The 12,558-nt window shown below is 38.4% G+C and overlaps 1 protein-coding gene across 1 annotated transcript in view; it reads left to right on the top strand.

Moving 5' to 3' along the window:
- The window catches only part of LOC129237085 (jerky protein homolog-like), a 54,490-nt gene extending 42,775 nt beyond the window's left edge, over positions 1-11,715 (top strand). Inside the window, exon 4 of the mRNA XM_054871502.1 lies at positions 11,630-11,715. Coding sequence (XP_054727477.1) covers positions 11,630-11,715 — 86 coding nt within the window. The remainder of the gene's footprint in view (positions 1-11,629) is intronic.
- Positions 11,716-12,558: the final 843 nt, after the last annotated feature.

Below are 12,558 nucleotides of genomic sequence, written 5' to 3'. Positions count from 1 at the left end.
GTATGGTTCCTTCGGCAAAGTTTCTTATTTTGATCCCTAGAATATGATTTTCACAGAGCAATGGGCGATTTTTTCGCCTCCCCACAAATCGACCCGGCCTAGTATATATGTAAACAAAAGTGCATATGTATGTATGTCACTAAAGTATTCACATATTTCCCCAGTCTATTTACTCAATTATTTTTTATTCCTTTAAGAGTATGCCAACAATAACGTTTGCCATGATCACAAAGGAAGTTTCTCGTTTAAATGATGTTTGCCATGTCAACAAACATAAATTTGCGAAATTGGCCACAAATTTTGCTCTCTTCAATGCAAAGCAAATAAAACCACAAAACCAAATAATAAAAAAAATTTACGAAGAAAATAGAAACACTGCCATAGTCACTCATCTCTCCCGCCCATCCATTACCAATTCCACGACCCCTTCGACGACGGTCTGCATACCAGTGGCCAAAGCTCAATGATGAAGCACAGCATGACTGGCTGTAGCACAGTGCAGAATACGACGAGTACAGTAAAGTACCGTTAAAGTGCATCACAGTTAAGTGCCAACAAACGAAATCCGGGCTGCTTACTTTTATTTACATTTATGCCGAATTATTATACCAGAGACAATGGCGCGGTAGCAATGTCTGTGGCAGTGGCAGTGGCTTGGCTGTGAAGTCGTGTATTGGCGGGTCGAGGCGGGATTGATATGAGAAAAATAAAGCACTGTCGTAAAACATTTTTTATTGTTCAATTAGCATAATGGGAGCACAAACGAATGCATGCCACAACAGAGTATGGCGACGCTTCAGCAAAAGACAAGAACCCAAAAAACCAAAAAAGAAAAAACGGACAACAATAACAAAAGAAAATATGAACAATACAAAAAATTCAATAGAGCAAAAAAAAAAAAAAATTATCGCAAATAGGTAGGAAGAGGAAGACACAGTGTGTATCCAGGGGCAGCACCATCACTTCAGCACGAGCGCAGGACATTCTAGAGCGGATGTGTAAGAAGCGCATAAACGGACAAGAACAAAAACACAAACAGTAAAAAAAAAAACGGGACGAATGACGTTGGCGACTAGAAGATGAATAGACAGGCTTTACTCATTGCCCGATGGCTGGCTGACTGGCTGATTCGTTATTTCGCTAGTTGGGCAGGCGAGGAATGCGGAAGAGTGGAAGTAAAAAGCTGTGAAATGAAGTGATCCTTTTTATTTTTCTTTTGTCCACATTTTTATGCTGATTTTTTTGTAAATAAATATATGTATGTACTTCTAGCTTTGCTTGATGCTTTGTCATTACTGGTGTAGCTGTTGTTTTTGAACCTCGTGTCTTTGTTTTCTCGAATGAGCGAGCAGGCGAGTAAAGATGAAATTTCGATAGACTGTCAGGCCGCATAGACTTCGTGAACTTTTATTGACATACTAGTATACATAAGCAAGTTTGTGTGAGTGAGTGTCCAGTCGGGGATGTGACACTGAGTTTGTGTGGCTGTGCGCCGTAATTACCCTTTAGGAAAAACCACCAGTAAAGAACTGGAGCACTTTTTAGAAAATTTACAACCGTGACTACCTTCATCAGGTGCAATAATCGTTGAATTTAGAAATTGCATACATGGGTGCTTGAGGCAGTATTAAAAACATGCAACTCTGCATAGTAAAAATATTAAAAATTTATCAAATTTATATGCGAATGTCAGAATATTTCGAAATGCCTCTTAAAGTTTGCATGCATTTGCTATCTGCTGAAAAAAAATTTTCGCTCTCCAAAGTACGTTGGATATGGTTTGCAGTATACAAGGATCGTTTGAGAAGTCAGTGCAAAAATAAAAACTACTTAATTTTTTTTCGGTAAACCTTACTTATTTTCTGATATAGTTTCTTCTTAAGCTTATACACTTCGTCCAACGCTTTTCTAGTTTATTGATCCCTTCCAATTTGTCCAAGCCTGAAAAATAGCCATTCGTTTCTGCAATCAACTCCTCGTTTGAATACAATTCCCTCCAGCCATTTCTTCAAATTGGAGAACATATCGTAGTCCGAGTGATCCGATAGAGCCACGTCTGGATAATAGAGGGGATTTGAAACAAATCGAATCCCATTTCCATTAATTTTGAGTCACAAGGTCACAGGAAATCGCGGCGTTTAGAACCACAGACCGCAGTTAACAACTATAAATTCGATGTGGTTAGGGATTTCATATATCTTGGCTCCGCTATTACCTACAGCAAAGATGTCAGCTGTGAAATCAAGCGGAGTACAACTCTTGCTAACTGTTGCTTCTTTGTCCCAAGTGCGCAATTGAGTAGTAAAGCCTTATCTCTTTGAACGAAAACAACATTCTACAAGATGCTGATCATCCCGGCGCTTCTCTATGGCGCTGAAACCTGAGCAATCAGACAATCAGATATAGTCATTCTTCGAGTTTTGGAGAGCAAAGGACTTGGCAAGATTTTTGGCCCTACTCCCGTAGATGACGGTTACCGTATTAGAATGAATGAGCTGTACAGCTTTACGGAAATATTGACATAGTCCAACGAATCACTCTGCAGCGACTGCTCCAGCCAAGAAGGCGTTTGAGATGGTAATTGACGGTCGACGGCGCAGAGGACGTCCTCTTGTCCGGTGGAAGGAACAAATTCAAGATGACCTGGCTTCTCTTGACTTAAGAAACTGGAAAAGGTGTGCGGAAAACAGAAACATCTAGCGAAACATTCTTCGGCAGGCGGTAACGCGTTGTTACGGCCAATTATGTAAATAATTCAATGTTTAGCTAAGGAGCCGTCGTGCTGAGTTGTTCGGGACACACATACGAGTGCATTCGAAAAGTAGCAGCTGCTTCCCGCCATCCAAACAGGGAAGTGTTTTGTAATTAACAGAAATCTGCTACTTAAGTAGTTCTAAACTACCGACTTTGGCACACCAGCTTCAGTTTTTCCTACAGGGGAAGCAAAAACTAAAGCAGCTGCTGCTTATAACGGCACTGGAACTATACGTACTTATACATATATCTGACGCGCTGTGGTGGGTGTGTGCTAAGGCGTAAATGAAGAGCAAGCAAGCTGGACGCCTATCCAATTGACAGACCTTTGTACGGACAAGGGCTTGTAGGCTGCGTGTCCATTGACTGCGCTTACTATAGATGAATGACTAAGAATAGGCGTTATGCTGGACTTTGGACAGCGCGCAGTTTTTTGCTCTAACTAAGTTTGTTTATATTTGCCTCGGGAAGTTGGTTTTTAAATCGCTCACTAGCGATTAGTTGGCGTAAAAGTCAGAGGAGCAGCATGCGACAATTTAGATCAGTCAAGTGCCTGAATATTTAAAAAATTTCATGTCAAAGCTTAATTGAAGGTTCGCTTATGCAAAAGGAGCATTGGAATTTGGCGTTGCAAAATAGGCTAACCAAAGTAAAAAGTTTAGTTCTAAATTGGATTGGAAAGTAAGTTTAGTAGCTGAAGTGGGTTACCCCGTGTGATGGCCAGTTTGGTTTCTTATGTGATATTTTTTGCTGACAAGCAATAAAAATATAATAGGTCAAAATGGTAACTTAACTTAACTCACAAAGTGCTTGTATCGTCCAAAGGGCACCCGTGGTTTCGGCTGATTGTTTTATCGAATATGAAAACACCAAACGTAATTTTAATTTGTGGCCACCGAGTGAGCTTGAATCGAAAATCTAGAATAATGTGCATATACACTTCATTAAATAACTGTAGCACAGCAACATATTGACAAGTTTTGATTTTATTTCTCATTTAATTTATAATAACTTTTTTATGCAAAATTCATATAAATTCAAGCTCTAACTTTTTGCAAGTTAAAAAAAAAATCAAAATATTTCACGCCTTTTTAATTAGAATTTTTTGAAAAATTTTGAGTATGCACTTTAATAGCCCATTGAATTCTAATATTACAAAGGGCAAGTTCAAAGTGGCTCAAAAATTGCGTTGTTTTTTTACCATTTTTTTGGCGGTTGTCTTATGCATTTTCTCTATATAAAAAAGTTTAGAGCATTTGCTTCAAAACTAATGACATTTTGTTGCTACGAAAAAACGGCTTCAAATTTTCTTGCTATTTTAGTTCGATCGTTGATTATACGGGCGCAAATGCAAAATCTTACATTAAATATTTTTTTATTGGAATTTAAAAATATGTGAAATAATTAATTAATTTAATTTATTATTTTAATTATTATGCACATTAGATAGTATGAAGAGAAAAAATTATCAAAGAAAATGATGTGGCACTCAGGGTCAGATACGTTGGCAAGCAAGTCTAAGACTGTTTGTGCTCCTAGACCAATAGTTTTATCGTGAGGGGTTTGTGCTCCCCCGTACAATGAACTAGAAAATAGGTACCCACTTTCAGAGCATAAGCACCATGTTTTAAACCCAAAACGGATTGGCTTTCCCTTAATAAACATTTTGCAGGAGTGGCGTCCAAAGTATGGAATCATCTGTTCGTCTATAGAGAGATTATGGGTAAAGACTCCAAACTGTATAAATTTTTTGTTGAGAGCGTCAGTAATAGGACGAACCTTCGCAAAACGGTCTGCTGCGTTTAAATTCGTATTGTCAGCGAGATGGAAAAACTGCTTAATTTTTTAAACCGATTACGACTCATAGCCTGCTTCACAATTGGAACTCCATGTCCGGTCCAACAGACCAGTAGTGGTCAATGTGTGGCAAAGTATGGTACCCGGATAGGTGCAATATTCCAATAAACCCTTTTAGGATAGTTCCGCCCTAGTTCGATATTAGACGAATGAGAACTAATTCGATTTGTAGGTATTTTCTAATAGTCCCGTACCATCCAATATAGGACAGGTTCGATTTTGGAGGTAAGGTACTGAAGTAGAATTTTGGTTCGCTAGTTGTGATTTTCCCTGCAGGGGTAGTACCTTTCCTATACCACAAAGATACTTACTTCCATCTCTTTCAATAACAGAAAAATATTGCTAGAATTTGTTCTATCCTACATGACAGTTCCTGGCCAGCGGTCGATTTCTCGACCACTAAAGTTTACGTCCATGAAACTGTAAAAATTATTGCAATACCGATATGTTACTTTTTTGATTCTCTTAATTTCATCTTTTCTCTTTACAATAAATTAGCAACAATTATTTATTTTTTTGTTTTTTATTATTTTTTCATCTGCACAAAAAACATGTAAAAATAGTGATAATTTCATTCTTTTACAAAAATCTGCCCTGAACCTTTTTTTCTTAAAAAATTATGCTCTAGAAATTTAATAAATTCCAAATTTAAAACTTGTGAAAACTGATCAATAAATTTACATTTAGTTTCTGAGATATTGGAGTCCGAAGTTGGTGGTCGAAAAATCGACCAGCTGCCGAAAATGGATTAAGTGTAATTTTTAAATAAAATATGTTAAAGCGAAGATTATTTCAGGGCTCACAATATTTATTCAAAGCACGGCTCTTGAAAATTGTAAAATAAAAGTGACATAATTTAAGTGTCCACCATGAGCTGCATGTCTACAGGTAAAATCTGCTAAAGAGTAGTTTGATTGGAAGTTGTTTGGCAGCAAATTCCGATAAAGCAGCAATATTCTCAACCAAACGTCTAGTTTTTGGGTCTGCTAATTCTTTTCCTATCCTCTACAGAACCAGTTTCTTCAAATCAACCTTTGTTTTGTCGACTTATAGTATTCAGATGATTATTTCTGGCATAGAAAAAATGAATTTTGCGATAAGTTGTTCTTAAATATGAGCAATTTCATAACAAATTTCAATGAGTTTATCGCATTCTTCTATCAGGGAGAATTCTAAATCTTTCTCATTAATAATTTTCAAAAATGACACCAAAAAGGTACCGTCTAGAAATTATCATCACTACTGACATATAGGCGTCAGTTTTGAAAGACCCTTTATTTAAATCTGCGTCTTATGTCCTTCTACCCACAGCTGTGGTGTCGTGTACTATCATATTTCAGTAGTGAATATATGAGTTTTCTACAAATATTATGAACAAACACAACCAACTTTGGCATGCTTTTTTTATTGCATTCTATGCTACATTTCATACCCTAGTTGTTGGATCGGGTTTTGTGAAATTGTTTTTCCACTCAAGTTACCCGCCATCCATCCACATTAATGAAGTACAACCCAAGTAGTTGCCTTTAACTCATTTAACAAATAATTTGATTGATTCTCACTACGTTTGCCAGCTTTGACTTTAATGAAATTAAATCGCAAAAGAATCAAGTAATTTATTTTATTTAGCTTGACTTCCACATCACTTGACCACATTGTTATTCCACCCAGCAAGTAAGCTATAATAGTCAATGTCCTTCCCCGTGGTGAGACGCTCGCATGCACCCTTACAAGAGGAACCCATAGCGTCTCAGAAGAATGAAATATAGGTTTGGTTTAAGTAACCAACCACACGCACAAGCATCTATACACATACTTATATGTCCACTAAACGAGTATGTGCGCACACATGCACATTACTGAACTGATTTCCTGCATACGTATAAATCCAATTGCTTTTCTGTGTGACAACTTCCCTCCGCAACTGTCGGTTAGAGGAAAAAATGTTTACACAAAACAAAAAAAATAAAGAATAAATAAAAAAAGTCAAACTCTGAAGGTCCTTTTTCCATATTTGTATTAAACTTTCTCCTTTTTTTGGGTGTGGACATGCATGTGCATGTGTGTGTGTGCGTGTATGTTTATTTTGTTTTGCGACATTTTGTGAACAAACTTCGCATAATTTCCTATTTAAGAATTTGTTTTCGTACACTTAAGTTATTTGCGAACAAGTTCACAGAAATTGAGCATACAAACAAACAGTAAACACTTGAGTGTGTTTGTGCGTGTGCTGCATATGCCCTGTGAATGTCCTACTTATGGGCGCATAGCGTGGAAAATTGAAAGGCAACATATTGATGGCAAAATATTATAGTTGAGCGCGCTTCTTCAATGTGGGCGCCAAGCCTAAGCCAATTCACCCAATTCGGAGCATTCATGGCTGGCCAAAGGATCTCAAAAGAAGGAAAGAATAAAAGAGATTTACAAATATGCGAAGGCATGTATGCAAGTTAGCTTGCGCTTGTGTGGTTGTGCTTGTGCCGAGCACGGGTCTTGAATTGCGTACAAATGGCCCTCATTTAACCTCATGTCCGCCTTGTTTGGTCACATTGTACGGCGAAAACGGAAACAGCCACTGTGGTATTCAATGTATGAGTATGTTTATGAGCAAGTAGTGGTACAAGGCGACCGCAGTTCGATCTGGTGAGCAGACCGTTTGTTGCCTTTAATGTAACTTGAACATCGCTACTTTACTTCCTAAACGTCGTTTGCGCTTATTCTTCTACTCTTAAGTATTCTGGTGAGTTTTTCGATTTTTTTTTTGTTTTTTTTTCGTACTATTTTTATTTCGTTCTAAGGGACATATTTGATACTATTGATTTCGATTCTTTTAAACTTTATTTTTTGTTCGAAATGTGCTTTTGAAAGAGCGGAAATAGTCGGAATAGTTTTGGGTAAATGTTTTGCTTTTCGGAAATTGTGCAGTTTATTTTTGTATAAAATTTAATTGGGAATTTCGATTCACAATCTTGTTTGCACTTGAATTGGTATTGATATTTGTGTTGCTATTTAGGCATAGAAAAAAGCGAAAAGTTTATTCATTTGCGTCTTTAAATTGAAAAGAGTTATATAAAAGACAAACATGGAAGGAAGCGCAAATATTATGTGGAAAACGAAAAGCAGTTCACTGAATACTTAGTAGTAATAAACAATTGTGTCTTTGTTGGTTTTCCGCCAGCTTATTACTTCAACTAGCCATAAATAGCTGTCTGAGAAGCATGAACTTCTAGTTACACAGAGGAAGGCTAAATTTCATAAGACTTTACTTCAGAATTTCCTCCAAATACACTCAATAATTTCGCCTTAATCATTTGTTTTATTTATATATTTGTTAAAATAACTGTCGCTTACGTCCTTAATTGGGTGTTTGGCCAATCTCTTCCTTCTGTTTGTGATGCGCCTCTTAATGTCGTTCCGCAAATGGAGGGACCCACAGTTTTAAGCCACTTCCGAGCGGCAAGTTGTTTTTTATGAGGATCTTTTTCATCGCAGAAATACACTCGGACGTTTGCCATTGCCTGTCGAAAGGCGACCGCTGTTAGAAAAAACTTTTCTAGCATTCGAGATTCGAACCTATGCACTCCCAAGTGGTAGTCATGCACCAAACCATTCGACTACGGTGGCTAAATCACAACTGCGGTATTGATACCTGTATATAATGGGTTTTTCAGTAAGAGCGCTTCAACTTTTGAACTTTTTTGAATAAAACATAAACGGTTTGACTTTTTTAACTAATTTTTTTTTATTATCGAGTTTGAACATATACATTTAAGTATGAAATTCGATTTCTTTTGCATGACCACCGCGTGCACGTTTTACGAAGTCCAATCGTTGAACCCAATTTTCGACCACTCTTTTGCATAAATCGGCCGAAATTCCAGCAATTTCGCGTTCAATATTGGATCTGAGCTCACAAATCGTCGCCGGCTTGTTACTGCAGACCAATGACTTCACATAACCCCAAAACGGGACGGCTTGTTAAATGGACCGTAAAATGGCCGTAATGCTCTTAAAGTAGCAGCAACAGAACGATTATTTTCATAAAAAATTTGCACGATTTGCAATCGTTGCTCAAGTGTGTAGCGTTCCATGATGAAATGTATACTAATGAAGTTTACAAATGACAAGCGAAAAATAAAAAATATTGCGTCGTTCGCCCTCCCTATCGGAAAAAAGTTGAAGCGCTTATTGAACAACCCTGTACATTTCTCCTTGAAATGTTTGAGAGCAAGATTCTGGGAAGACTTTTACACCTTTGCACGTTGGCGAGGACGAGTACTGCAGACGATCGAACAATGAGCAGCTCCGCTGGCTAAATCATGTCACCCGAATGGATACAAACGCTCCTGCTCCGGCTCTGAAAATATTCCATGCGGTACCAGCTGATGCTATTATAGTAGTCGGGCGATTGTTTTCTCCTTCCAGTTTTTCCGTTTTAGTTGCTTTTTTCCATCTCCATCTTCGTTTTCCTCCAGCCTAGTTGGGATATGCCTTCATCTCCAGTATTTTCCATTCAACTCTTGAACTGTCCATTCTCATAACTTGACCTAGCCATGGTATTCGTTACGCTTTGATGTAATGTACTACGTTTTTGCTTTTGATTAATTCCTCCAGTACATTTTTCTATTCTATTCGCAATTTGTCTTGAATTATTCTGACCACGTCAAATATTATCCGGAGAAATTTTCTTTCAAAAGTCTTGCCTTGTCTTTTTCACTCGAACACTTCGCCTTTCCTTCTCCATAGTACAAAAAAACTGGTCGTACGAGTGCTTTATATAGTGCCTTTGCAGGCTGGTCTGTTAAGAAATTTTGCTTTGATGAGTTTTGTATATCACGCGTATGATCTATGGGCTACTTAAATTCGTTCGTTTATGGAGAGGTTCGTCGTAATATCTGCTGTCAGCTTACAGCCAAGATTTGTGAATGTGTTTTCCAGCATTAACTTCTTTTAGACAGTGTTTGATTTTTATTCAAGAGAGTGCATGTGTTTGGCTTTTTCGCTGTTAATTTTTGGTGAAATTTTTGATGCCGCTGTTTCAATTTTGGAAAAGGTTGCTTCTTATTGCACTTTTATTTTTACTGATCATCGTAATATTGTCGGCAAATGCATATAATTCAGTTGTTACCTTCAGTACAAGGTGCCACAAAATTAATCACCCAATTTTGTTTTTCAAAAACCTTTTTACTAAATATGAATGCATTATTTTGAGTGACTCATTAGTTTACGAGTTTCGAATATGATTGACATACGACACCATTTTCGAAATTTATAAATCTTCCGATAGAGTGACTAATTTTGCGCCACGTTTTTTATGCCCAATCCTTTCGGCATTGCGTACCTCATCTATCTCACGGCACAAATTAAGTTAGAAATTGTTGAAGAGTTGCCTTGCCTTACGCGAATCTGTAGGGGAAGGGCTTCAGATTTGTTGTCCTGTGTCATGATTTTGTACTCAGAGTTCCCTAGGGTCATCATTATTAACCATATTATTAGTTTCCCTGGGATTTTGAATTTTTTGAAAAATGTTGCATAACTAAAAATATGCAATAAAAGCAAATTTGATTTCAAATATTCTCTCTAGAAGAAGAATTTCTTTAGACTTGAGCAATCAATTTTAATGGTTCCCAAGCTAGTCGAATGTTTTTGTGTATGAAATTCCGGTTGTAGGTACTCTTTTCGATTTTCGCTGCAGACAGAGACACCAAAATTATAGGAAGCGGTGATCCCTCAAAAATCTCAAATTGCCATCAAAGGTGAAGTAAAACTTTAGGTTTCTCTATTTGCAGGAAAACTTTGGTACCTAAAACCCAAATTGAAGTAAAAGTCGCAATTAGATATATGTGTCAGAGGTCTGTTGTTGTTGCTGTAATAATATAAAAATTCGTCATATATGTAAGTTTGGGCGGAGTGCTAGTGCTTGGATGAATGTAAATCCGTGTCGTTCCCTTAACGTAGAACCGACTGTTTTAGAAACGCCTGCAAAAAATTATTGCTGTTGACTTCTAACCTGAAAGTTAGAATCTCTGGTAATATTATAACGAATAATAAAAATGGCCGACATGAGAACTCTAAGGCGGGTCGTAGCTATCTTATTAATCCTAATATAGGTTCTCGCGAAAGTCTTCCAATGTATCTACTTTACTACAAATGTAGTTAATTTTTTCCGGATGGAAGAAATATTTTCAGGGCATTTCAAGTTTGATAAGCAAATAAGAGCGACAAAAAGCTCTTCGCCAGTTTTAGTCAGCACTACCGTCACGTGCCAACCGAGACCAATAAGAAACGGGCAGCCAAGTTCTTCAACATTATCATCATCAATTCTTAGAGTTCCAAATTGGAGCATAAGGCTGCAGTTGGTAGCATATCGAAAACTTTCAGAGCTGGTGAAATAGCAACCAGTCGTATGCAATGACATAAAAAGAAGCCATCTTTATTTGATTTTATTGCATTGCATCTACTGTATAAAAGGACATGCCTGGTAATCTAAACTTGGGGATTCATATTCTATCGGTTGTCATTTCCTAAATTTTTCGAATTGCAAATGTGGTTATCTATTGGCTGCTCTGAGTTGACAATGGAGTGCCTCTGCTTTGAAGTCATTAATAATACTAATAGGTAGTTGCTATAGCGCTGGCGTCAGTAAGAGTATTCCATTCAGAAGTAATAGATTGTTTGCCACTTCTGGTACAGCTGGCGAGAAGAGCTGTTTGCTTTTAAGTCGCTCGATCCGAAGTGCACGTTCAGTACCCATTATGCGGTATCTCAGTTCGCGAGTGGAATTTTATTTCCTACCTATCCTTCATAACTGCCGAGCATTCCCTATCCGCCACTTAAGAAGGCATCCGATAAGAGACTAGGAATTCCACACGGAATGCATTACCATATATAATCTTGCATCGGTCGTCTAACACAACATTGACCTTTAATCTTTCATCATTCCGAAATATTTCTTTGAAGAGTCATGCTCAGCTTTTTGACAAATTTTTTTTTGATGCTTTTTTTTTACTCCTTCTAGGCTGGCAAAAATCCTCCACTGAACCCGCCCAGAGGGTGCCGGCTGGTAATAGGTACCACAGTAGTCCTGAAATAGGAGGTACCTAGCTAAGCTAATTATACAAAGTTTGGTGTTCGCTACTCCTCAATAGTACAACATCATTCGGAGTATCTTTTGCATGGTCGAGGGGTAAAGGGCTGGATCAAGGTGTAATGCGACCCGTGCCGATGATCTGCCAGGCTGGGGGCCCTTTTCAAAAATAACTCAGTCGTAAACGGAGCTTACGGATACCTGGCGCCCTCCGTAATAGCTAGCCTTACCTACGTACCTGGAGCTATGCGTAGGCGGACTTCTCCTTCTCCAACACTCGTGAGTCCAAAATGAATATTGGCAAAATTAAAAATAAAAACTCTATGGAGACCGGTTCCTCCGCTAAAGGACCGGAAGGAGCTTCCAGCTCTGCAAAAAGGGCAGCGTCCTTGACGAGCCTCTCTTCAGCCCCAGTTGCGACTGAGGCCAAGCCTAGTCAAAATTTGGTGGCTAACAAATCTACGGCTGGTAATTTGGTCCAGCCAAACAAGCAACTGTTGCGACAACCGAAAGTTGGTCGTCAAGCTGAGGTGACTGCGACCTCAGTCAGCGCTAAAAGCAGTTCTCAGGTCCAGAAATGGCCTACAATAAAAATTTCCGACCCGTCAAAAGCTGGGTACCAGGAAAGGCGCAATGCGGCCAGGTTACTCACTAGGATACACTCAACGCCACCAGCTGGGGAAGAACTCACTAAGGAGTTGCAAGAGGCGATCGAGTGGGCGAAGGCGGTACTACCCAATTTCCAAATTGAGCGTCCGGTGCATCCGAGGGGGACAGCTCGCAGACCCTGAAGGAAAAATCCCCAAGAACCAGTGGAAATGTGTGAATGCTGCGCTGACGAAAGTAGCGTTGGAGGTTAT

The sequence above is a fragment of the Anastrepha obliqua genome, chromosome 1 (assembly GCF_027943255.1).
Source record: "Anastrepha obliqua isolate idAnaObli1 chromosome 1, idAnaObli1_1.0, whole genome shotgun sequence".
Taxonomy (NCBI): Eukaryota; Metazoa; Arthropoda; class Insecta; order Diptera; family Tephritidae; genus Anastrepha; species Anastrepha obliqua.
This window is presented reverse-complemented; position numbering and strand designations above follow the sequence as displayed.